This window comes from Dysidea avara, chromosome 4 (assembly GCF_963678975.1).
Source record: "Dysidea avara chromosome 4, odDysAvar1.4, whole genome shotgun sequence".
In the NCBI taxonomy this organism is placed as follows: domain Eukaryota; kingdom Metazoa; phylum Porifera; class Demospongiae; order Dictyoceratida; family Dysideidae; genus Dysidea; species Dysidea avara.
In genome coordinates, this window is record NC_089275.1 from 2,164,764 (window position 1) to 2,192,754 (window position 27,991).

Genomic DNA, 27,991 nt, shown 5'->3' on the forward strand with positions numbered 1-27,991 from the left:
TAAGTTATTGGCAGGGTACACACCAAGCACTGGTGCACACTGGGGGTAAAACTCCGAGTACACATAAACTTCACCTTCAGTAACAAAGCTTTCAAGTTCTTTACAAGAGTTCCACCAGTCTGGGGGTCATGTACCATACCCCGGTACAGCAGCAGCAGCAGCAGCAGCGGTGTTAGCACGTGTAGACTGGTCAGTCTTATTAGGGGAGGGGCTTTTCTACGTGATAAACCCACTACCACAACACTCAAAAAGCCATGCTGCAGTCTCGTGCAATAATGAGTGCGCATTGGGAAAAAGAAAATTTTGGTGCGGGAGGTTGATGAGAAACAAGTTATCTCATTGTAGTGGCCTAATAACCAAAATAATGTGTTTCCTTATTGTGGTTTTGATGGCTGATCATGAATACATAAAAGCCAAAATAAACGTACGGCTATATACTAGAGTGATAAACATGATCGAGACTTCTCGACTCAGCGAGGTGAGTAGCTAGCTATACGCCAATAGCTAGAGTCTGAAACTTATAATACGGGGGTGTATATAGCTAGCTGGTATATTATAATGTTGCAGGTTTCTCTGACGTCTGAAACCAGTTCAACCAGTTTGTGTGCAGCAACACAGTCATTTTGGTCAAAGAAGTTCAGAGCCAGAGATCTGCTGCCACATCTGAACCTCATTGCCGCACATATTGATTTTCCCGCGGTGGCGCTAGGATGGTGCAGTAGCGAAGTGATCGAAATATACCAAGCACAAGAACTGCTGAAATTTAATGGAGATGAACGTGACAAGTGTTTGAAAGTGTTAGAAGTACATAACCAGTTAAAAAAGAACGAGGATAGAGTGCCATTCTTCCTCCGCGAGCTTTTGAAGAGTGGAGAAAACAGTCCCACCAACCAAGACCTTTATGGCAAGTTGTCTGATGAAATTGATTTCACTGACGTCGACGTCTACAACGCATGCAGCAATAGCTCGAAATTAGCGGCGGTAAGTAACATGGAAATAATAGTTATAGCTATATAGCTAGCTCAGCTGTCACAGCTGGAGCTGCATGTTCTTGTCATTATACTGTGCAGACCTCTGAAAGAGTGTGATGCACAGATCACCAGTGTTGGGCAAGTTACTTTGTAAAAGTAACTAGTTACATATTACATATTACTTGCAATTGAACTATTTAGTTACAGTTACATATTACTCATAAACTATAATAATATTACACTTTATATTACTTTGTGTCCACAGCCTTAAGCTGTCACATGTGAAACTACCACTTTATCACGTGACATGATTGTGTTGTTGGACAATGTGCAAATCTTGGTTATAAGTAGGAAGCTGATGAATAAGTTTCATTCAGTAGGCTTCGTTGTGGCTAGGCGTTACTCAGAGGATAACTAACAAGATTAGTAACTTCGTTACTTGTAGTAATTATTATGTAATATTAGACTCGTTACAGTAACTATATTACTTAGGTAACGCGTTACATTTGTAAGTAAAGTAACTTGAGTTATATTACCCGTTTTTATAGCGTATTTCGTTATATTACTTAGTTGCCACGAAAGTAATAATATTATGTTACGTAACGCATTACTCCCAACACTGCAGATCACAAACAAATTACAGTAAGCTAATTGATTAATGATTGTTGCTAGACCAGGTAGTCTTTGCTTAAATTGATCAATGTCCTTAGAGTCAATCACGTGCTGGAGTAGAGAATTCCAGGGTTTGATAGTGGAGGTAAAGAAGGAATACAATAGGAATCAATTCTTGTCATTGGTTGTACTGTTGCACTAGCTTTCATCACACAAAGCTATAATTGCCACCAAAATGAACATTAAGCCACGTAATTCATAGCACTGAAGGTCTGACAGCAACTTGGTTGTCAACATAATATAGTTGTATAGCTATGTAGCTAGCTATATTTAAGTGATTACAAAGTTTTTCTGATAAGGCCAATGTTTGGTGATTAGTTGGCTTTGTTTTTATCTGCTGCTAATGGTTAGGCACCGGAGGCACTGTACAAGGTGTTTACCATGGGCCAAGGAACCTAAGCGAAAACCTAAAATGAAATGGAACAAAGATTTGAAAAATCCATGCCTAAATCCACAGGCCACCTAGTTACCGGCCAAGTGGTTTTCAGCAAAAGTGGAGTGCAGGTGGGCGGGTCATTACCATTATCCTATTACATGCCACAATAGCTATAGGATACTGTATTTTTACAAGATACTATTAATTTTCTGTTTACATTGTTCAAGTAATCATAATTCATATGATCACACCAAATTAATATGTTTGCTTGTCATACCACCAAATGTGAGATGATATAGTTGTAACCAGGGACGGATCCAGACTTGTGGAAAGGGGGGTCAAAATGAACTGAGGCACTACATTGTCTGGTTTGGTAAGGTGAGACCAAAAATAAAAATAAAAAGGTCACAGCCAGCTGACAATATCTGCCCACCTCACCAACTACGCATTTATAGTTATTGTTATTGTTGATAAATACTACTCTAATACCCTGGCTGTAACCATTGTTTGTGCTTGAATATTTTTAATATTGTAAGCAGTCTATGGGCATGTTAAAGCGCTTCCACGTAGTAGTTTTTGTTTCACACATATACACAAGCATGCAATATAATCATGATTGATTACTTTAGGAAAATAATTGAGTACCATAATTACAATCATAATCAGTGAAAGTAAGGTAAATGTAATCAGTTAATTTCCATGTGTAATTGCTCCATGGCCATGCCTGGTTGGAGCTACGTGACAATACAATAAGCAGTTCTTAGCACTCTACAGTGCACATGCTTCATGGACTTATCTGTGTCCTCCTTTGTGTCCCATTTATCTTTGTTGCATGACAGTGCAAGGTGTGAATTCGTGGTAGCACAGCATGATGACTTCCCTATGTTTGAAATGGGAATTGTCCAAGATATATTAGGTTGTGACTGGATTGATTGCAGAGGTCCTTTTTTTTCATAGTGTTCTTTGTTTGTAACACCGTGCAACTGGCTGAACATAGCTGAAAACGAAGCATATTGGCACTTCGCTTTTCTCAGTAATAAAATAATTGATAGTTGCGGTACATGTTCAGATGCAAAATTAAGTTAATGGCATGCCTGGCATCATTCCTCCTTTTGATGCAGTTAATTAGTCATAATTATGTTATGAACAAAAGTAAACAAACAAGTATAAGGAAAATACAAGGAATTTTCAGTTTGATTACGGATCATAGCTATAAAACGTAGTGAAACACAAGGTTGCCTACACCTGCAGAGACATTTAATCCCTAATTCAGTCATGGATAAAGACTGAATTAAGGAGTAAATCTTCATATATCAGCAGGTGTACGCAACTCACTACTACTTATGCTATGATCAAACTGACTTATCCTTCTACTTTGTTATGTTTCCATATATAGACAAAACGAATGAAATCACGCACTTCCACATCATCATCAAGTGGTGTTGAATCAAGTGCTGAAAATTCAAGGAAAGATTCTTCCCCTAACACACAACATCATCTCGATGTTTTCTATAACCAGCATAGCACTTCACCTCTAAAGCTCCCTACCTATCAAGACCCACTCACTCTACAACAAGAGAACATTCAACTACAAGAAGAAAACTCACAATTGCACAAAAGAATTGAACAACTTTATGAGATGCTCATAGAGACACAGAAGAATCTTGTCAGCATCCAACAAGAGCTCATTGTTGCACAAAACGAACAGCAAATAAAACAGTTGAGAACATCCATCAGCAGACAGGGTAGGAGGAGATCAACACTAGTACAACCATCAACTATCACAGAAGATCATCAAACACGGATTAGAAAACTGAGCCGGTCATTGGACAGTGTCCAACATGCAATGATGATGATGCAGTTTGATAACTCTTCTGACGCTGACTACCCACTGCCACCTGACTTCCATCAACAACCAACTAGTCCACTACGTAAGAGAAGTTACAAGTAACTAAAATGTATATAGTATTTTACTGTGATACTGCATACTTGTACACACATTACTTGTACTGTGTACACACTATGTACATTTACACTGACGACAACTGACGTACGTACACTGACAACAACTGACGTACGTACACTGACAATAGCTGAATAATTGTCATGCATTTCCATATACAGACTGTACCAGCAGTATAATGCATTAAGTATTTTGTTTGTAAAGAGCGTGCATTAAGCTATGATATCACTACACTACATGTGCATGCTAATTTTTAAATAAATGACTTAATGGTTTGCCATCACCCTAAATGATGAGCTTTATATATGATAGAAGGGTTTAGTTGGTGGAACACTATCCACTCAACAACTTCAGGATTTCCCCAAGATCTACTCCATACAATATTCCCCTAGTGAGATAATGTTGACTTGTAGTCTCCACATCATGATCAGACGATGATATCATGCATACTTCGGCAGAACATGATGTATGGTATAGCACAGTTCCTTTTATCATTGATACAGTAATTCACATTTAATGAAATCATTCTCAGATTTTTCATTGACTGTACTATGGTCTGAGAGGAGACCAGTGCCCCTCGTCCTCTTTGTGTGTATACAAGTAACTGCTATATATCATAGTATAGTCTTTAGACCTGTCATATAAACTAGTACCACAATAATAAGTTGCCTGATTACATTTTTAAATCAATGAATAATAACTACCACATTTAAAGAAACATATCTTCAGACCATAAAGCAGCCGTAAATTCTTGACATCTCATTCCCACACACCACATGCAACATAATACATCACTGCTGATCAGAAACATGTCACATGCTATTCATGTTGATTACGTTGTTACTATATGTCAAGATGCTAATGTCATAAACTAAAAAGGTATCTAAGAGAATTCTTCATTTCAAAATTTCTGTGTCGATGAAAATATTCTAGCAGCAGAATTCTTTTGACGGAAAAAGTCTTCACAATTTTCATGAATTGCTAGCTATCCATGAAAAATTCCCCCTCAAATTCTGCAGCTCAAGCTCAATCAAAATGACATTGTCTATGTATTATAGACACATATAAGTCCAAAAGTGAAAATTTCCCTCATCAAAATTTTGGATAGTGGCAATCCATGAAACATTTCCTCTTGGAAAAAACCCTGCTATATATGGTATAATAATATAGAACCCATTTGAACCCTCACATATATTTTCCAATAGCACTCACACACACCAATGTAGCTGATGCAACTATGATACAATCCCAAAAGAATACTTCAATTTGAACTGGGACAGTTCAAGGACAGTAGAATAAAACTGCAACTATATACTTCAATGAAAATGTCTTACAAAGTATTGAACAGTACATTCCTGCAAAGCAAATAGAGGCATCAAATAAAATATACCATGAATGGCTATATAGAAGGAAGTGTGAGTAAGTGTACAATGGGGCTACAAACAACCTTGTGGTTGGAATTATAATGAATACTTGTGATGCCAACGTTATAGATATCATATCTTGTTGGTAGCTTGTAATCCACTTCTAACATTGATAGAAAGAAATCGTTTTGAGCTACATAAGTCACAATGACAGGATTCAACAGGTAATAGTTCACTCCATGGAGACATCAACTAAAAGGAAAGTTAGTAAAATAGCTGAAATGCCAAAAATCTGTTTCACTGATGAAGATCATGAAGTGTTCCAGAAATTCCAGTCTCTAAACACTTCTATATAAATGACATTAATGTTACACAAACTACATACAGCTTTCAAATCACTGGCAAAAGTATAGATCCTCGCAATCTCCTGATCGTGATGAAATTTTTGGACATTTCTTAAAATAAATATACTGCTGCAAAAATTACTCCATCTTATACTCAAGAAAAAAAACCATATAGACTGTACACCTCAATATAAGCACAAATTGTATCATACTATCCATGGCACAACATTGAGCCATGCATGACTAGCCTCTCAGTCTCCACTGGTCAGTTTTACTAGTTATTTTTGTCAATCCTTGTCTTCAAGTGTTGTTCCTTCACCATGGAAATCAGCATACGTTACTCCTGTTGTTCCTTCACCATGGAAATCAGCATATGTTACTCCTATCTTGAAAACTGGTAAGAAATCTAATCCGAACACTACAGACCAGCATCATTAGCATCAATCATCTGTAAAGTGATGAAAACATAATTATGCACATACTCTTAGTCAAATATAACAAAACACCTATACACTTGCTTTAGCTAGAGCAATGCATTCTTACAATTATTGCAACTATTGATTATTACAAGATGATTATTATAAGCTGATATTGGCATATCAGTCTAAGGAGTTACTCATGTCAGATTGCTGTAAAAGAGTTGGGCTTTTTTATGGCATAAAGGCTACAAAATGCAGTAATGATTTTTGGTTCTTTTTCATCTATAGAGTGCCACGGAGCTCTGTTTTTGGCCCCACGCTTTTCTAACGTATATACACTGTAATATGCACAGAATATATGAATAAATCTATTGCAGGTGACTGCTTAACGCATGTGTTGTCTAGAAGACTATCAAATTCTAAAATAAGATTTTAAAACTACATTTAAACAATGGGCAGGTAATTGGCAGATGCCATTCAACATTAGTAAATGCATAGTTTAATTATAAAAGAATTTCAAACCACCATGTAAGCACAATAAAAAGCTTGTTCACCGACAAAATGAATGGAATCCCACAAACAGGCACAGAGCAAACATCTACCTTGGCATTCAGTTACATCATTAATTATTGTCATGAAAGCTTCACAATAATATTCACAGCTTCACAAGAATATAGCCATCAAAGCTTCGCCAACAAGACCTTGGGATTTTTGTTTGTAATGGTCCTAACTCCTAAGGCCTTTTCAATTGGCAATTGCTTCAGCATACCAATGACATTGTCCCTTTGACACCTTGCTGACCCAACAAAAATGGACAGATTCCTGTTGGCATAATTTGATCAATGTGACTCTGGTGATGAAGGTCCCATATTGGTGAACAATACTCCAAAAACAAAATATTTTTATGAGCTAATTCTCTACATCTTTGAGTAAGACTTACCTTATGTACTTTACAAGATTTTACATACTGGTGAGAGTGTTATATGTCAGCTTCTACACACATTGCGTAACATACAAAGCTGTAGCTAGCTGTGCATCAAATAGTATAGCTAATTGCAGCTACATTAGCCAAATGCCCCTGGAGTGCTTTGTTAATCATAGCAAAAAAAATCAGGATGCATGCATACTATAGAAGATAATTCTATAGAGCTGTTAGGGAGAACCTATAAAATATCAGATCATTACTCTGCTTTGTAAACTGCCATAGATGGCATCCCAGCAGAACGGTTGAGTTATAAAATTGTTTAAATCTTCACCTTGCATGACTACATACATGGTGCATTGCATACTCAGTGGTGCATGGGAAGGGGATATGCCCCTAGTAACTACTAAATCAGATCTCTTTTCAAATGTGCTTTATATGCTGTTAGGTTAGTATCTAATACCTCAATGAAAACTCCATAATATAGTGCACACATGAGTATCAATAGTTATGTAAATTTGGTTAAAGGCAAAGGCCTGCACATCCAAATCATATACACTGTGTTCATTCAGACCTAAATGCAGTGGAGGAATGCTTGAAATCTGACTTGGATGATGTGACTCACTGTATGGCTTTGCAGTTCCTAGCTACTGAAAGTTGCCGAGTATTATTCAATGCTTAAAGGGCGTCATCAGAGAATTGCAAATAAAATGCCTAATGTTTCTGTTGGAGGCATGTTATTGAAACAAGTTAGTTCTGTTCTTTCTAGGAGTTACAACTGACCCTATTATATGCTATCTTGGAATTTGCATGTTTCTAATGTGGTGTCTAGAGTTTGATCCAGAGTTAACTGCTTCAATGTTTCATTTTGGGTCATTATCACCAGAAATACACTGTTCACTGTATATTATACTTTTGTGCTACCAATTTTATATTATTGCGATGTTATCTGATGTCCTACTACTGAGTTTACTAGTATGATTGAAAGAGTAAATTCTAAATTTATTAAGAAGTTGCCACCATCTTTACAGATTATCTTTGCTTTAATTGAACGTCGACGTTATCACACAGCCGTTCAAGTTTAAAAATCTGTTAACAATTTTTTACTAATGTCACCTTCCTATTTGTTAAATGTTTTTTTAATGATCTAAAGATGTGACAGGTTAGTATGGACGTGGACTAGCTAATGCAAATCGTCTTTTGTTCCCAGGGTTGCCACTGGCTAATTCTGGTAAAAGAAATTTCTTTTATCGTGGAACAATTTTATGGAACAGTTCGTCTTCAAACGCTATCTTTTATTTTGTATTTTAATTAAGTGTATTCCTTGTTGGTGTACTGTGCATGTGTTGTGTATATTTTTGGCTCCACTACATGTAAATCCGGCAACATAACCTGTTTACAATAGTGATGACAATTTAATAGTGTACACAATCATATAGATTTAAAATCATTAGTCTGTCCAGCAGGTTTTTAAACTGATTTGTGGAGTTGCCATCAATCACATATTCAGTGGGGTATTTAGCAACAGAGCAATTAATAAATAAATATAATTCATACATGAGGCGGATAGTGTACGGCTATGCATACTACCAAGAGTTAATAATATTGATACGTACTACAGTATTATAGATTCACACATACTTGATAAACAGCCACTTGAATGTAAACAGGATAACTGCACAGGTGGCGTGATTCCCGTACCTGTACGAACCTGCTAAAATGGCTTTCCAAAAAAGAGTGAGCGAGGTGCGTTACAATGCAGCTACAAAAAGTCTATATGAGGCGTGGCTAGCTAGTGCGTGCATAAAAAATTATCGTCTATTGTAGGTCTCTATCACATCAGAACACAGTACAACCAGCTTGCCGAGCAGCCCATGGACGGAAAAGTCGAAGTTCAAAGCCAAGGAGCTGTTGCCATACCTTGACGTCATTGCCGCGCACATAGACTTTCCCGCGGTGGCACTAGGATGGTGCAGCAGCGGAGTGATCGAGATACACCAGGCACAAGAACTGTTAAGGTTTAACGGAGACAACAGCGACAAAAGCCTGAAGGTATTGGACGTTTTCAACCAGCTAAGAAGACAAGAGAGTAGAATACCTTTATTCCTTCGTGAACTGTTGAAGAGTGGGGAAAGTAGTCCTACCAACCACGACCTCTATTGCATACTGTCACAAGAGCTAGACTTCAGCGATGATGAAGTAGAAAATGCGTGTGATAGGAGATGGAATGGAGCAGGGAAAAAATTGGTACCACTGCAGTGTATGTGTATGCCAGCGAGCTGGGGTAAACCTGGCGGGGTGCCTTATACGCTCCTGCATGATATATAGATAATATAGCTAGATGATTTATTCACAATTATTAATTCTCATAATAATTATACTTTCCCTATCATTGGCTCCCTATCCAATGATAGGGAAAAGCAGTCTGGCCATGCACATTAAACTGGAGTTTTCGCGTTTAACTTTCTTTTTTTTTACCTGCAGTCACGCAAAATGAGGACATCCAATTCCTCTTCGTCATCTAGTGGGGTTGAAACAAGCTATGAACAATACGACAGAAGAAAACAGTCTACTCCAGTTATTCCGTTTTATTACCACAACAGCCAAGAATCAGAATCAATCCATTTGACATTGCCCAAGTCCCCAGGTGATAAACCCAGTTTGTTACAGAAGTACCAACTACTGCAGGAAGAAAACAGGCAGTTACACAAAACATTGGTTGAAACACAAAGCAAACTCATCGATGTTCAACAGCAGCTGATCATCACCCAGAATGAGCAGCAAATACAACAGTCTAAGTTGTCCATGAGTGGAGAGGGTAGAAAGATATCTCAGTACTCCCTAGCAACCATTACTGAAAGGCAGAGGAAGTTAAGCCGGTCATTGGATAGTCTTCAACATGCTCTGATAATGACACAGATTGATAATTAGCTTCTAAACTGTATGGAAATAATCCACTACACTACACATCCTGCATACACTTCAAAAGTGGTAATTACAATTATGTACTGCGTGCATGTTCTTGTACACTGTTGCCAGTTACACTAATTCTAATTGCATATTTTACATACCATTAATATACTTAAGTCATAGCTCATACAATTATTACACAGCCAAAATCATCTCATTTTTAAGTGGCTAAATCATTATTACAGAAAGTGTATTTATTACCTCATTAAAAGACCAGTTACTTAGCTAGGATGTATGAGCTTTCACTATGTAAATGAATATCCACTGGCACAAAATGGGACATCAGATAACACCATGAACTGTGATATACATAGCAGAGGTTTTAAGTGTGGGAATGCAAGTTGCCTTCATTCAATGACATGCACATCTTTTATAAGACTGTGGCACCTTAATTAAATCTATGCATGCAACTTTCAGCGGCTGGCACTCTTTTTACCCTAATGAAGTAGCAGACATGATGTTGTTTTTTTCATGAAAGACTCTTTAAAAAAATTTTACTGACAAAATGAATATATTTGAAAGTCACAAATGTTTACTATGTTGTGATCTCACACATTATGAAACTTAAAGTACAACAAAAAATAACAGTTTACATACAGGGTAAATAACTCAACCAAAAATAATCCCCTTAGCAGGGTTAAAACATTATGCTGACTAATTGTGGTAAGTGCCATTGATTATACTGAGCTTGAGGTTGTGATATAATCACCTTATAGGTTTGGACGTTTGTAATTCTGCAGTGACTAATGTTACAGTAAACTGCAACAACTATAGTTTGTATTACAAGAGGACCTGTCTACCAATCCAACAAACCACATAATATGCATGGTATACAATATGATTTCACTCAAAAGGTTCACAACCTAGATTCTATATATAATTAATTCTTCGCTGCATTTACATATCAATTTTTTTTTATTTCTAGCATCTAATAGGCTGTCATGTTCCATGCAGTGGCATATAGCCAGCCTTTCATAAATAGCAATCTACTAAGGCTTTTTCAGCTGTCATTACCATATTACATGGGTTACAGCCTTGGTAAACCTTGGTATTAGCTGCTATAGTCCCACATTTCTCCAGAAAAAACTTGAAGGCATCCACAATTATCATTCCAATACTTCCATCACTCAGATTCCATTGTACAACATTAATAAGGCTGATACAGCAACATGCAGCCAATCTGTAATGGGTCAACTGGATCTGACCTGTTTTATAAAATATTGGGGTCTGACCATAAGTCTGGATTGATCATGGTCTTACTGTATTGACTCCCAATTAACTATGCATCTGGTAACTAAGGAATGCATTATATTTGACAGCATGCTTGTAGCTGTTGTACATATAAATGTCGGTGTTGAGCAAATTACACAAGCTGTTTAAATCACTTGTAGTACTGCTTGACCCACTAAAGTGATTCACATGTTCATTTGTCCAACACATTACTATGGGAAGCCGTAAAGGTATGCAGTATGTTTTCCCAAACTTGTAAGGGAGCCAAGCTGCATGTACATGTCTGCTCTTGATACCTTTGCCGCTGTCACATCTAGTTAGCTAAAATGCTATTTCTCTTGAGAAAAAATCCACTTTTCCTTTTAGCTGTTTTTTTAGGGCTCAGTTCAACTTGTACATAGTAGTTAGTGACAAAAGATGCAACATTCTGCATTGCTCTAAAATGCACACAATACAACCACCATTACTTTTTTCATCTTTAGTCATTGTTGTACTGCATGTATAGTAGGGATCTTTTTTGCAAAAGAATATCACCCAAAATCACCCTCACTTCCTTCATAATAACTTGGCAGTATTAGTTAGGCATAACTAAGCACATGCAAAAATGTCTTCAGAGCAACCCCAAACCCTTCCACATTTCTTTAAAAATTTAACTGAATTTTCTACTAATTGACTGCCTTCCTGCCTGACTGACTGACTGACTGACTGACTGACTGACTGACTGACTGACTGACTGACTGACTGACTGACTGACTGACTGACTGACTGACTGACTGATGCGTTTAGCCAAACAACTCAACTATGGATAAGGCTATGGGCTTGATTTCTTCACTGTTCAATGTCACGTCAACCTGAGACATGCCTTTTCGCCAACTACAGTAACCATAATACACACATCATGGACCTACCTTAGTGTTCCATTTCTTTCTATGCTAATGCACAAGTGTTGATTGGCAGTGACTCGTGGCATGGCTTCGGTGGTTTATTTTCCATCGTGTGACTGGATTGATTACAGCAGTGCCTCTCATACTGTTCTGCATTTGTAATGCTGTATAATGGGTGGAACTGATAAAGAGGCAGATTGGCAACTTTGCATTTCAGTCACTGATAATTACGGAGCATGCTAAATCATGCAATAGCTAACGTGTCTGATGCCATTGTTTCCTTTGATGCTACAAAATAGTAAACAAGCTAGTGTAAGGAAAATTAAAATTATAGATTTGAGTACAGAAAACTATGGATCAGAGGTAATGAAGCAAGGGGAGGTCATCTACACCTGCAGCTACATATGACTGATATTTAATTCCTACTTCAGTGATAGATAGAGCTGAATTAGTGTAGTATTGCTGCAGGTATAGATGACCTCCCCAAGGACCTCCTGTGAACCCTACTCAAATCTAAAGTTTTTAATTTTCCTTACACATGTTTGTTTACTTTTTTGCACTAACATAATTCACATACTGCACCAAACAAAAGAATGGCATCAGACACATAAGCTATTGCATGTCCACAATTATCATAGATAATATATACTATGTACCATATATTATCTATGTTAATGTACTTGTGATTATACTACCCCACAGGGGCGGTGGAGCTGGCCAAAGAGTGAGGGGGCCAGGCCAGTTGTAAGCTGAAGACCAAAATAAAAGGTAACTATATAGCTGCCCTCCACCAACTATATCTCACTACACATACATAGCTAAGTAGCTTGATACACTGCTTCTCTGAATACTGTGACAGCTCTATTAGAGTATCTAGATCCTGACTGTTCTATTAGAGTATCTCGATCTTTTCTTGCAAACATCGTCCCATTAAAGTGGAGGCCATGGCCCCTCTGCCCCCCCCCCCCCCCCCCCCCCATCTCCACCGCCTATGCTACCCCAGTCTACCACACTGTTTGCTTGACTATTGAGGGTCATGCGAAATACTATGCAATTAAGGGCAGGTGGTGCTTAAAGCATATCCAACCTTCTCGGTACCATAGAGCCTAAAATTAATATTGCCGTGAGGGGTGAGGATACTGAGCAATGTTAGCTACCTATTTTTTTTTTTTTATTTTTTTTTTGCAGATTTGCAAACCCAAAATGTATTAGAGTATATGGAGGTCTGTGATAAAATGGCAACCAGAAATCTGCGAAAAAATTTGCCTCTCGAAATATTTATTTCTCTCATAAATAAGCGCCACTTTTGCTTGAGGCGCTTATGATATCTCTCATAAGCACTACCATAGGCACTACCCTAGCAGCAACTCGCTATACAACTACGCTGTGACATTAAATTTTTCACCTCCTTCCTCGATCCAGCTTTGTACGCGTCCTGCAGATACCATCACAGCTTGGAACTGGTGGGCATTAAATAGATCATTAATGCTATTGGCTAGATTATTCACTTCCACTCGAGCGTCAATTAGTCACTTTAGTAAGGACCCCAGTACGTGTGACATCACTTTACTGCTTTCCACAGGGAGCGTAATAATGGAGTCGACACCGAGTAAAGTAGCGAAGAATATGGTGACCATAGGAACTCACGACGGAAAATTCCATTGTGATGAAGTGCTGGCCTGCTACATGTTGAGGAGATTGCCTGAATATTGTGATGCGGAAATCAAACGCAGCAGGGACCCGGCTGTGCTAGCTGACTGTGATGTAGTGGTAGATGTTGGAGGTGTGTATGATCCCGCTATTCATCGGTATGACCACCACCAGAAGTGAGTGGGTATTACAACACTATTACTAGGAAGGGTGTGCTTCATGCAGTCAGTACCATAGATTATCAAGAGAGGGATAGAAAACTATCACGTGACTCAATAAAATTAAATTTTGTTTTAACAATCAGCCTTACGCGATTATCTATAACTAGGGGCACGAAATGGTGTATAGTACTCTCTGGTAATGCTCACTTGTTTGTCTAGGCATTGCATCAACTATCTGCTGCCTGGTCGAGTTTTATTCCCATGCGCACTCCTCACCTACACCAGCCCATGAGCTTGTGGTACACCTTTCCAGTGACAGGAATGGATTGGATAATTCTTGACATGTAGCCATTCACTGATGAATATTATACAACCTGAAATGTATTAAAACTTCGATGAAAGAGTTCTTTGGTTGTTATGACTGAAAGCGCAAATCATGTTCAACTACAAAACGATCCATGGTTATAAGAGAGTTTTAAAAAGGTGTAAATGGAACTGTAGGTGAGGAGTACGCAATTAAAAATAGTTTTCTATCCCCTCTCTCGATAATCTATGCTATAATGTTATCTGACAAACAGACAGTATCATCGCATGCTGGTTTCTTTGCTGCCCAGACTGTTTGCACTTTTATGAACGCATTATTGACATCTATGGGTCTAATCAAGGTACTGGCTTATTGGAAGTGTACCAGACCATTTTCAGCAAGGGCACTTATAGTCTCTAGTCAATAATCCCCCGTGCTGAAATAGTGGTCTGGCTATGCAGCTGCACTCACTGTACACTAAGTAAGTAACATGAGTGGCAGGGCCATAGCCAGACTTTTATCTGGATAAGTTCTTTAGATGCAGGTGGACTTGTATGGCATGCTAAAAGTTTACATCAGGATGTGCAATGCATGCTGAGGCTAGTGGGGTCTTGCCCCCAGGAAAATAGACACTAAGCAAGTTGAGCTAGGGCTGAGCGATAGTGCCATTTTAGTATCACGATCGATACTAAAGCCACTATTCACGATACTGAATAGTTCACGATACTTACAAATAAGTCTATCATAGCTGGTGCTACGTAGCATATTGTTCAACATTCCTGCAGGAAGTCCTTATAGGTGATAGCAAACTAGCCACTATCATCCTTGTTTACAGTAACAGTTATTGTAACACATGCTTTGAGGTTGTTATGGTGTTCACACCTCTCTGCAGGGGAAGCCAGATGGGTGGACTTTATCATTTACAAGGATTCTTAGCCAAGTACTGCGTAACAAATGGATTTTGAATGACAGTAATGTACAGGCATGGTATCACGATAATTAAAAACCAAATATCATGATATCGATACTTTCAAAATATCGCTAAAACGGTAGTATCGCTCAGCCCTAAGTTGAGCTTGGTGATTTTTAGTTTGAACTTTCGCTATACTGAAATTGTGGGCCTTTTTTAAACAAGACGGGAGTTCTTCAAGCCCCCTTGCCTACAGACCTTAGTGGGATACTGTTATAGTTCTAACGCATCATCCCAGGGCCACTACTTTTTACATCTTGTGCATTTTTTCTGTTATCATGTGTGTAATTTGAAGCTCTAATAGAACAGTCATTGAATCACACATGGTACAATGCTAACTAGATACGTACTGTATAGATACAATACTGTACAAAAGTGTACAGTTATAAATTTCTTGGTAGCTTGGCACCGTGAAACCCCGTTCTTAAAACCAATTGTATTTACTGTGGTGCGTGATAGAGCAACCAGCATAGGAAGGAAATAAGTGGTAACTTATTTCTACATGTGTGAGTAACTTGGGAAAACGGTAGTGTTGTTGAAATGGTACCGTCAAGACTTCAAACACAGTGGTACAGCCAGACTTTTTGTTTTGCCATGCTCAGACACTGAGCAGGCAAGCCATTCAGCCAAGCAACACACATACTGTGCACGTGCCCATCTTCATATTGATATCAACAGCTTTTTTAATGTGTTATACATCACAGTATAGATACTACTGTACCTATACCTCTGTGTGTATGTTAGATACCCACTGGAGTAGGGTTGACAACCCGAGGGCGCAGTTTGGTCACCGAGACGTGGCATTAATTAGTGACCAAGACGCAGCCGAGGTCACTAATTAATGCCCGCCAAGGTGCCAAACCAAGCACGAGAGTTTCAACCCTACTAAAAAACGACAGTGGGTATCTAACCTATTTAGAAAGCAGCTCGTTACCAGCACTGACAAAAGAAGCACAGAGTCACACTAGGTAAGGTCCTTTACAGCGTGTTTGCTTGTGCCGCTGGCTTAGTGGCCAGGTTAGTGTTGTTTTAGTAGCTGTTATTTAGGTCCAAGGCTTGTTTACTAGCTAATACAAGCTGGCCACGAAGCGACAAGCTTTATTATAACTGACCACGAAGCGACAAGCTTTATAACATCTGGCCACAAAGCGACAAGCTTTATTACAACTGGCCACGAAGCGACAAGCTTTATTACAACGCGACAAGCTGTATTACAACTGGCCATGAAGCGACAAGCTTTATAACAACTGATGCCATGAAGCGACAAGCTTTATTAACTACAACGTTACAAGTTGTATTACAACTGGCTAGGAAGTGACAAGCTTTATAACAACTGGCCATGAAGCTACAGGCTTTATAACTGGCCACAGAGTGACAAATGTTACAAACAGGTGCAATAGCATAGCTGAAGTGTGTTGATGGTCTAATGGCGACAGTGCTGACAAGCAGACGAATGCAAATGTGCTTGCTGTAAACTCTCAACACCAGTAGTTTCACTGATGGCTAGCTAGTTGTGAATGTGAACATTGTTGAGGTAACTGTGATATGCATCCAGCAGCTGGCTCTTTCGGTTGATGGCTAGATTGGTCAAGTACTGGTATGGCTGATGAAGGTAAAAACATCTCACTAACCATACAACCACTAATTAAATCAGTGACATAGAAAACTCTTTGAATTGTTGTTGAATTTACCATAACAATCTCACGTGACAAGAGGTCTCTAAATGAAACTTAGAGCCCTCACCTCAGGTCTCTGAATGGTATTAATAACCTCATTAACTGTGTCAACATCAAAGAGAATTATTCATGCTGCTTTCTAAATACAATAAGACTTTTCTCAAAATAAACACCATCTAGCTGCATATACCACTAGAAAGATACTTGAATATGCACGAGGTATTTTTAGTGTTCTGTCACGTGATGACTCTGCCACTAGAGATGTTTGTCTAGAAACTGAAATTAAATAAAACAACTGCTGACTGAACAAGTACTCCATACCACTTGAACTATATGCTACTAAACAGTATCCACACAGCTAAATGTATGTACTAGTGGAATTTTTTAGCTGTCAACAACAGACATGTGTGGTTTGGCTACAATACAGGGTTCTAATAGATGGTGTACTTTATGGTTTCCCCATTGAAAATGTATGGTGAAAATTTTCATAGACTGTAAATATTGGATAAATGTGAGCAAAAAGATTTTGTAATTTTTTAACTGGTTAAGTAGTGCTACAAATGAGCCGAATTTCAAGTGTAATTTCATCCGTTAAATGTTACCCAGTACATACTGTAATGCCTCAAATCTACACCTCTATTCTGTGACCCTAATTTTGACTTAAGGTGGTGATGAAGTAATTAGATGTATAGTTTTTTTTTAAAGTAATTTTGTGAAGCCGTACAATGTCCAACTGTCATGATTAAAATTGGCCCGTGTGCTTAATTAGCTGTTTCAGGGTGGTGGAGAACTCTGCTTGTGAACCATGTAGTGTACGTTTAAAGGGTTCGTATGATATCCTGTAATGTTGTAGCTTAGCATGCCAAGTTTCGTGAAATCGCCCACTTTTATTTCGTAGCTATTAAACTCTGAACTTACAAGCCAATTTTTAAAATAACTCAACCCAGAAACAACATAATGCTAAACTACCTTGGCTCTTATGGTTTCTCACCTTGTAGAACAACTGTATGGAATCCTTCTTAATGATAACAACGTGGCAACTGGTGAAAATGCAAACCCGCAATTTTCAACATGGGATATCACACCCGTCAATGGGGAATTATGAAAAATTGTTCCATAGTCCTATAAAGAAATGCTTCTCCCAGTGCCTCTGTCAAATTTTGAGGGTCTATGTGATACATAAATACACGATTGTTCTCCCATGAAGTTACCAGAGTTTTTACAAGGTGATGAATTTAGTATATGAATATCATTACAGTCTGATAGAGCTGGTTCTTTCAATATTTCAAAGCCTTTGCTTTGTTCTATGGTTTTCTGTGTTTTTTCATGATGTCCCATTAGCCTTGTAGGGCTTCATTCAAACTGTCCGCCCACTACTGGAAGAGTTAATACCAATTCTTTGTCTTTCACTCCGTGTCATGATGCTGCATGGTTTTTGTATTAGTCTTGTCCTTTGCCGCCCACACACTCGATCACGAAAAGGTTGTCTGGTGACATTAGTCCAACTTCTTGCCCCAGAAGTATAGTATATACCTTAGTAGTTGTATATAGGTCTTCTTCAGCGTTGGTTATTCTAAGTCGAATTATGAAAGGTTTTATATAATATGTCAAGTGTTAATCGGCATTTGGTAGCTAGTCACACCAGCAAGTTTTATAAAGTAATATGTACACTCCTTTAAGCGGCTGGAAAGTTTATTTATTCGATTGTAAGCATAAATGAGCACAAGAACTCATATTCCACTAGGACTAAGAAAGTCACCAGGCGACCTTCACATGATCAAGCACGTGGTGGCTGGGGACGAGATTATTTTTGTATTCACATGATCTTGCTTCCTTATTATTTGCTCACAATTGAGTTACTTATAGGAAAAAACCCTTGGATATCTTCATGTCTTGTCCATTGACTAGCTAGAAAGAAAAGTAGGTGCTTGGATGTTATACTGTAGTTGAGTAGCTTTATCGGAGTGGGTCCAGCCCACATCTTTGATTACTTGGGGTAGCTAATAGCGGGGCAAAGGAGTCTGATGCCCTACAGCACTGTTTGAGCATTCAACAATTTATGGCCATCATCTAACTAAGTATCAATTTTACCTGATAAAATTAAATTGTGAAAATAATGGCTTAAACATCATTCACAAGTATCAAGTGGTGGTCAAGTTTGGATAGTCACCACATCAATTTTTGGGACTAAGGTAATAAACACCGCGGCATTTAATCAAGCAAATGTGGTACTTAAGAATTACATCATGAAATGTTTGGCTATGCAGTTATTGTAGTTAGTGACAATACAATTAATAAACACTTTACATTTCATTCTTTAGATACATTACAATGATATAATTATGCAGTACAACATCTTTAATAAATGTGAGATCAAAAAGAAATATTTCATAGTCCCAATTGTAAACGTGAATTTAGTTTATTGTTCTGTAGGAGGAAAAGTATGCCTATTCAAAGAGGTATAGAGTAACCTTCCTGACCTGTAATGATAGTCATATTATAACAGGCTCCAGAGAGATAATATGAATGTGTTTAGGTGTGATCCATGATTCCTTATTGCTTGCTTGCCACTTTTAATGTCAGTCATGTTAACTGATTTGGGAGTGTACTGCTTTATGGACACTGTTTAGGTGAATTGTGTTCCAGCTATCATGCCCAGCAGGAAGTTATTATTAAAGAGAGAGATATGTGCATTAATTATCATAACATGTATATATGTACAGTGAAGTTACTTAAAGCATACTAAGGTCCCTGTCAGCTTAATAATCCCCACTTGTGTTATTTGTGCACAAAGTGACCTGTCTAATGTAGCCACCTGTATAATAAGGTCACTGTGTAATAAGGTCACCTGTCTAAACCAGCCAACTCTGAAATATGTGACTAGTCTTGTGCCCAGCTAGGCTTGTGCTAAAGTGAAACACCATCTAGTGACAATGCTTAGATTTCTTGGTCCCTGGAAATGTGATCCTGCCAAAATGTTGACTGGCCAATCAGAATCAAGTTGAGTAATTGTTGTAAAAAAAAACCATTCAAAAATGGCTAGGAATAAGTAGAACTCAGAACAGGGCATTTTCTAGGTGCGATCTCTTCTATTACCAGTATTATAGAGGATGACATTTCATTTTCTGGTGAAACATTGAGTCACAATTCTTCAGTCTGATAAGGTGAGATCAGAAAACACAACATGACAACAAACCTCTTGGAACAAACTAGGTGAATAACTTTAAATGAACAGCTTTGAATTGCTATCATCTACTTCCAATACATTCATGTGATTGTGCAACACGTCGATTCTGATTGGCCAGTCAATATTTTGGCTGTATCGCACTTTCGGGCCCAAGAAACTTGAGCATTGTCACCAGACTGTGTTTACACATTAGTGTGAACCCAGCTGGGCATCTATGTGACCTGCCCATACTGTCGGGATATTTAAGCATATTTCACTATAATGTGATTATTTGATGAGGTATAATTTTGACAAATCAGACAATCGAGCATTGTTGTGTGAAATGCTTCAATTCAGTACACTACAAGTAGACTATATACAGGAAATTTGTTGATGGATTGTAATGCAAATTGTCTAACTGTGCTGTACTTAATTTATTACATGTACAGGATGTTTTGCACCGTATGCCTCCAGTAGACCAATTGTACATATCATTTTAAATTACCTATTTAATTGTTGGTCCTCTACAGTGTATTTCTGCAGTACACTGGACCATGGTACAATATGGTACAAATTCACAAGATATGTGACTGAATTTTAGAAAATAACCAGTAGTGGGTACATTGTTGATTCACAGAAAAACGTATTCAATATTTTTAAACATTGTAACTCACCAGCTCTGGTAGCTACATGTTATTATTATAGGGAATTTTCACCGAAGACAGAGAATGTTTAAGAGTGTCTGGAGAATTTTCCGCCATTTTAGATAGTATTTTTTCCACCAGAGTTTCTGTATTTAGAGTCCTCCAAAAGGGGGCAGAACTCAAGGGTGGTGGAGTGGGCAAGACACAGATGACAGGGTTGATAATTGAAGGCACCAGACCACAAAACAGCCCGTCAGAGACAGCTGATAGACTGAAATGTCACAAAACAAACAAATCACACGTTTAACTCTCTCCTTCTCTGTTCTAGGCCTACTCTGTTCAGAGTGTTTGAATGCTATCCAGCATGTTCCTGGTCTTCATAGACTGAGCTATAGTCACATCTGGCATAGTTATACAGGCTGCCAGAAAAAAACAATTGCCAAAAGCAGACCGAAGGCAAGAAATTGTTAACATGATAATACATCTACTTTGTGCTGGCAGTATCTCACTTTAGGCTTTTTCTGCCCGTATGGTTGATTTTGCAACATCCAGCTGCATATTAGATTCCCTTTTTAAACAATTATTCTCTTTTTGTAGTAGGTTGCTAGCAGATTGACTGTTGGGTAGCTGTTATTGTGAATTCTTATTGTAAACACTAAGATCCCATGCTTTAAAGATGATTCCTTTATTATCTACGTATAGGTCATTCACTGGTACTATGTCATCACTGACTGACGGAGGGAAGAAATGGCAGACCAAACTGAGCAGTGCTGGCCTTGTATATCTTCACTTTGGTCACCGCGTCATTTCCCAGTTGCTGGGCAACAACCAATCAGTTGACAGCAACACCATCAATGTCATCTATGACAAGGTAATGTGGTATGTGTCTAATACAGTGAAACGACTACTTCAAATGCTTAGTACGGAAACCTCTAATGAGGACTTGTACTGTAATAAGGTCTGACAGTTACCAGCCTAGAACCAGTCAACTTACAGTACAAGTGACTTGTTATGAGCATATCTCACTGTACACACTGTACATTGGTCAAACTTCCAAACTTAGCTAAATGAAAGTGAAGCCATAATCTAGCATAATATGTTATACTATGAGTGGCTGTGTACCTACTATATGGTGTGTGAAATGAACAAGCTGTTACTCTTAGTCTCCTCCCTCTACAGGTATATGAGAATTTCTTGGAAGAGATTGATGCCATCGATAACGGTATTAACCAGTATGATGGAGGAACTGAAAGGTGTACACAATGCTATATAACAGTGTGTGTTTGTGTGTGGTATAGATGGTACCTATTAGTATGCAATGTTTGTAAAACATGTGTTTGTTAATGCCTGAGCCTATTATGCTTTTGAAATTGCCTATTATGATTTTGAGCAATGCTCCAAAATTTTCCCTATCATGCTCCAATTGTGCCCAGTTGTGTCCCATTACGCTCCAAATATGCTTACGTATATAAAATTGTGTCTTGACTGCTGTATTAGAGTATCTAATACAGCTGTGAATGTTCTTTATCACGCAGTGACTGTTCTATTAGAGTGTATCAATCTTTAACTAGTCTTTCCTTCACAAGTAGCTGTAAATCTGATTTCTACTGTGTTTACACACTATCCCATTCTGCATCATGCAAAATATGCAAAGTTTTTCAGCTTCTCTGATATCCAGTGCACAAAATATGTGCCTATTATGCTGGCATTGTGCTCAATCCTTTGACTACCTAGTATGCCCCAAATTATGCTGGCGTAATCGGCGCTGGCCTAAGTTTTTTACCTACCAAGTGGTTGGAGCTTTAAGTCCAGTGCCCAGTTGTTATAGTTATTTCTTCAGCAAGACTCTTTACTTGTGTCGTTCCACTGGCTGTGTTAATTGGTACCTGGTTTTATCAGGGTACTACCCAGCAAGACTTTGATTTGCATAAATTAGCACATAGCACCTGATTAGCACACAGTTGCCTCATGTAGTTTTACCATGTGTATGGTAGCCAGAAATTGTTTTTCTGTCCCTTAAAAATTGAGCATGTGGGCAAACATGTTAAAGCTTTCATCAGTTTTTGTATGGCCATGCAACTATTAGCACCAATTGTACTTGTAATTATTTTATCATAATAAGATAATATATCTTATTATGATAATACAGATTAAAGATATTCTATTCTGGTACTGAGATATGATTTGTTGTGTGATGGTGTTTAGTTTGTGCACGTGTGTCATTTTTTTTCTGCAAACCCCGTCTTGTGTAGTTGTAGTGTGTTGTGCGTGCGTGCGTGCGTGCGTGCGTGCGTGCGTGCGTGCGTGCGTGCGTGCGTGCGTGCGTGCGTGCGTGCGTGCGTGTGGTGTAGTGTAGTGTACTCCTCTAAGTGCACTGTTGAGGAGTGTTGGAATCAGTTGCCATCTAGTATTATGTCCTCTGCCAAGGAGTAGTGAATCTCAATTGGTTAATGATTTAGCTCTGACTTATGCTATGTTTGAATCAGTTGGGAGGAGGTTTGTTGAGGCCGAAAGTCATTTGACTTGACTGTAAGCATCCCCAAGGGGCTGTGATGAGTGGGGGTGACATTACTTTAATGGAAGTGGTAAGTAAAGTGAATCAGAGGGTTTAAAATTTTTAGTTGATTGTGAAGCAACTCATGAAGTTAATTATCAGATTACCAATGCATCTAAGGCTACTGCCTCCTTGCAGATACCAATCGAACTCTTTCTGTTTGCACTAAGAGATTTGTTTACAATACGGTGGTGTGTGTAGTGTAGTTTGTGTGTCTGTGTCTGTATGTTTTGTGGCATACTGTGTATGTGACTACACATACATACACACTGTTATGAGTCACACTTTCTTCTGCAGGTATCGTGTATCTACTACACTTAGCGGTAGAGTTGGGCACCTGAATACTCCATGGAACCATCCGGACTACTCTAACAACAGCAGACAAGATGTTAGTATTAAACTGCTCTAATAGACCATACACCTACAGCATACTGTTTTGTATACGCACTATACACTATACTGCCGAATAGTGCAACTCTGTGTCAGATTCACACAAAACATAACCACCAGTGGCTCCGTTAGCTTCAGACAATTGTAACTACATTACAGTAACAGAATTATAGATTGTGAGTGGACACTTTCTTAATTTTGATGTGCCAGAATAGAGCAGGGCACACAAAAAGTTTTGAATATACTATATAATTTTTGAAATGCACAACGATCATGACAAAACTGTTGTGTTAGAGTATATTGAGATATATACAAAAGTAGTCTAGGAACAGTCTTTGATTATTATATGACATTTCTTCTAGGAACAGTTTGTCAAAGCAATGAAATTAGTTGGTGAAGAATTCACAGATCGTGTTATGGCATATAAGAACATCTGGCTACCTGCTAGGGAGATTGTACAAACAGCTATCACAAACCGTTGCCAGGTAACTAGTGATTAGTTGTGACGTCATATTATGATGATTGTTTACAGGTTGATCCTGGTGGTGCAATTATCAAATTGGAAGTGCCTTGTCCATGGACTGACCATCTGTTTGAACTTGAAGAGGAAATGAATTTAACTGGACAAATTAAGTTTGTTCTTTACAGTGAATCAGAACGTGGTCGTTGGAGGATACAGGTATTGTGTCTAGTGCGTGGTGCTTGTCATGAGGTGTATTCTATTATTTTAGTGTGTTCCAGTCTCAGTAGGATCATTCACTAACAGGTAACCTTATATTATTTGTGACTGTGATGGGAGTTGCTAAACATTAAACAGTTTCTTTTTTTTACAGTCCTTGAGAATCTTTCTATGCCATTCAGATTACTTGGTTACTTGGTAAAAGTAAAATGGAAGCACATTTCCCTTTCTCAAGTACAGTGGATCCTCGCTTATCCAAACCTCAGTTATCCGAACACCTTGATTATCCAAATGCCAAAAGTGACTGTTCTATTAGAGTATTTTGTCATCTGTGCATTCTATTAGAGTAAATGACTGTTCTATTAGAGTAGCTCTGTATATAAATCAATGGGCTTCACTTATCTGAACACTTTCGAGGAACAAAGGTGTTCAGATAACTGAGAATCTACCGTACACCTGTACTTAATGTCATCAACAACTGTAGAAGCTTTCAAATTGGATTGAATATTTTCACAATATAAAACTGTAACATTTGCAAGACAAACATACATAATCGTCATATTTAAAGTGAATATTTACCACAAGTAAAAAATTCTCATGGTAACCAGGTTTTATGTACATTTTACTGCTGGCATACAGTTGAGACAAGTGGCTGACACTGCATAGAAACCTTATAATCTTACAATTTACTTTGGAGTTAACTTGTGTCCACTACTAAACCTTAAGCACATAACTTTGTCCTCATTATACTAAGTGGCACTACTATCGTGAAAACATCAATATAACTGATCACCTTGTTATATTGATACTATCGATATATTGCGGCAGCACTACCTTCTTGCTTTGTAATCTTGCCTCTGTTTTGCACCCATTTTTTGTGACTGTTCAATTAGAGTATTTGCCGAAGTATACTCACAATTACTACCGTTTAGCCTAAATATTTTGAGGGGGAATATTTTGCTGATTTTATAGCCTTGAAAATATAGACCTCTGTATAGTCTAATACATTTTGGGAGTGTTTGCAAATCCACAAAAAATTTAAATTAGGCACCAATGCTCAACCTCAAAAAAAAATTTGCCCCTCAAAATATTTAAACCCTTTTGGTGGTGAATTTGGTGGATTTTGGAGGTGTCTAAGTTACTTAGACCCTTTTCATGTTTACTTAGACCCTTTTCATGTTTACTTAGACCCTTTTCATGTTTATTATGCGCATCCGGACTGGTAGCGTTGGCAACGCATCGCCACCTGAAAATTAATTTTAAACCCGTAAGGGGTGGAGTAATGACTTGTTTCTACTAATGAACGCTACATTTTTCTGTTACAAGCAGCTGTCAACAATGTTAAGGTACAACAACTACATAAAGGGTCTAAATAACTTAGACTTCAGACCACAGGGGTCTAAGTAATTTAGTAACCCTTAGGCCCTGTAGTAGCGCCTTCGCTTCGCTTAGGCGCCACGACACAGGGCCATCGGGTTACTAAATTACTTAGACCCCTGTGGTCTGAAGTCTAACTAATACTTAGCCTATACGTTAGTTCTAGTGATAGCAACTCATCTCATTGTGTTCAGCCAAACATGGCAAATTTGCACATTTTTTACTCAATGTAATTCAACATAATTATGCAAATTGGTCAGGTTTGTGATCAGTGGGTCACATATGTGACCGTCTCAGCAAAAACCAGACTTGCTCAGTCAACTTCCAATTTTTTTTTCTTTTTCTCAGCATTTATCTGCATTGTCCAGAGAATGGATCACCAAAGTTTCGGCCTTCTGTGATGTGTAGTTTTGGAATTATAGTAATAGACAGTAGGAAGAGCAAGGCAATCGATTTGTACAGTGACTATGCTGACAGGCGCTTACATTTGCAGTCATAACTTCCGTTTGGGGTAGTCTACAACATTGAAATTTGGTTTAAATTGCTCACCATGGATTACCATATCAGTCAAGGTATAGTGGTAGCCATATAGTCACTTATACATATGGGTATGAAGGCAGTTTAGTTTAAGAAATGATGACAATCTTGTTTATGCTTACTGCATCATAAACGAACATACGTGATATCAAGAGTTCATAATATATATACTGAGGAGAGTATCCTACTCTCATATATCCCTGTAGAAAGGCGTATCGTGAAGTTATGACGTAATGACAAGATGTTGTGGTTTGTGACTTACAAGCAGCCATAAAAGTGCAAGAATTGTTAGCACCGTTTCACACTCGCGACACTCAGCATAGCCGTATTCACGAATGGCCTAGCAAGAAATACCTACGAAACAGTCTTAACCCATGAAGGAACAATTGTAGTTCGGTGAGAAACGCTTAGAGCTGGAGATGATTTGGTTGCTAGCGACGTTGTTAGGCACATGTTCAATCGATACCATGTTCAACTAATGACATCATTAATTATACAAAGAAAAACGGGCGAACTCAGAAGTGTTGCATCATAACTTCACAATATGCCCTTCTACAGGGGTATATGAGAGTAGGATACTCTCCTTAGTATATATATTATGAACTCTTGATGATATGTATGCCATTGGGCTACAGAAGCGAAAAAAAGATTTTGAACTCTCCATGAGCAGGCAAATAAAGTGGTGTATAGTTTTAATTTATTTGAGTCTTCCTTGGCCCAATAAAAACTTTCGTGTATTTCTTTGTAGCATGCATAATTTACGAATTATTAAATTTTATTTCCTCAAAATGCATGTTTGTGCGAACAAGTCAGGTTTTTTGCTGAGACGGTCACATATGTGCTGGAGATTTGGAGTCAAGGTCATGATTAGCAGCTTTGTATGTTTACAACCTCAAAGTATTACTTTTGGTGTATTATGCAGAAGGGTTTACAACTATTATAGTTGGCTATCAGTAAATTGTTATTGGTAAAATGTGGTAAAAAATATATCAGATACCATATAGACTCCAGTTCTTTAGTGCCATCCAAATATTTTGAAAAACATGGCTGGCACAAAAAGCGATCTCCTAGTTTAAGCACATGTGCTTAACAAGCATAGTTATTTCTTCAGAATTTATAGCTGCATGCAGCCATACTAGTGTAACTCTTGCTTTCTACAAGCCTTAAAATTTTATTTAGGCGACCTCTTTTCTCCCCACACAGGTTATCGCTCCACTCTGACTGGTGTGGTTTGAGAGATGATGTTCTGAGCAAGACCAGTGGTATTGATGGGGGCGTGTTTGTGCACATGAGTGGCTTCATTGGTGGTAATGAAACTTACGATGGTGTTCTCCAAATGGGACAGAAGACATTAGAATTCGCAGCAGCAACTGCATCAAACATTTAGTAGTTTATTAATTTGTATTAGTCTTTGAAATTGAAGATATAAGTCATACAAACAAGACAGAATCAGTGGTCTTAAAAATGATATCAAATTATAAAAACTGTAGCTAATGTCAAGTGGTATGAACTAGTACTGTAGCCAATAGCTATACGTCTCAAGTGAAGTCTGTATTATTGACACATCACCTTGCAATTAGGACAGTATCCCTTTGAAACATCAGTTACTGTTGTATTCTAGAAATTTAAGTGCTACACTTTTCTGACAAGTACCCAACAATATAAATATAAACTGCAGCTTGTCCTGGTGATACAACCAGACTGCTTTATCTTATAATTACCTGACTACACACATACTTGTAGTTAATAGCAGTTTTTGGCTGTCACT

General features: G+C 38.1%; 3 protein-coding genes across 3 annotated transcripts; all 3 read left to right on the forward strand.

Annotated features, from left to right (window-relative positions):
* The first annotated feature begins 262 nt into the window (after positions 1-262).
* Positions 263-4,210, forward strand: LOC136254342 (uncharacterized). Its single transcript, XM_066047021.1, has 3 exons — positions 263-478; positions 568-981; positions 3,416-4,210. Exons 1-3 carry the CDS (start codon positions 320-322, stop codon positions 3,968-3,970), a joined length of 1,128 nt encoding a protein of 375 aa, XP_065903093.1. The 5' UTR covers positions 263-319; the 3' UTR covers positions 3,971-4,210.
* A 4,409-nt stretch (positions 4,211-8,619) lies between these two features.
* Positions 8,620-10,133, forward strand: LOC136254344 (uncharacterized). Its single transcript, XM_066047023.1, has 3 exons — positions 8,620-8,777; positions 8,859-9,278; positions 9,516-10,133. The coding sequence occupies exons 1-3, from the start codon at positions 8,751-8,753 to the stop codon at positions 9,960-9,962; spliced, it is 894 nt and encodes a 297-aa protein (XP_065903095.1). The 5' UTR covers positions 8,620-8,750; the 3' UTR covers positions 9,963-10,133.
* A 3,294-nt stretch (positions 10,134-13,427) lies between these two features.
* LOC136254343 (MYG1 exonuclease-like) lies at positions 13,428-27,712 on the forward strand. Its single transcript, XM_066047022.1, has 9 exons — positions 13,428-13,652; positions 13,698-13,941; positions 21,389-21,557; positions 21,866-21,939; positions 23,538-23,628; positions 23,993-24,115; positions 24,163-24,309; positions 24,362-24,396; positions 27,427-27,712. Exons 1-9 carry the CDS (start codon positions 13,601-13,603, stop codon positions 27,608-27,610), a joined length of 1,119 nt encoding a protein of 372 aa, XP_065903094.1. The 5' UTR covers positions 13,428-13,600; the 3' UTR covers positions 27,611-27,712.
* The last annotated feature ends 279 nt before the right edge of the window (positions 27,713-27,991 follow it).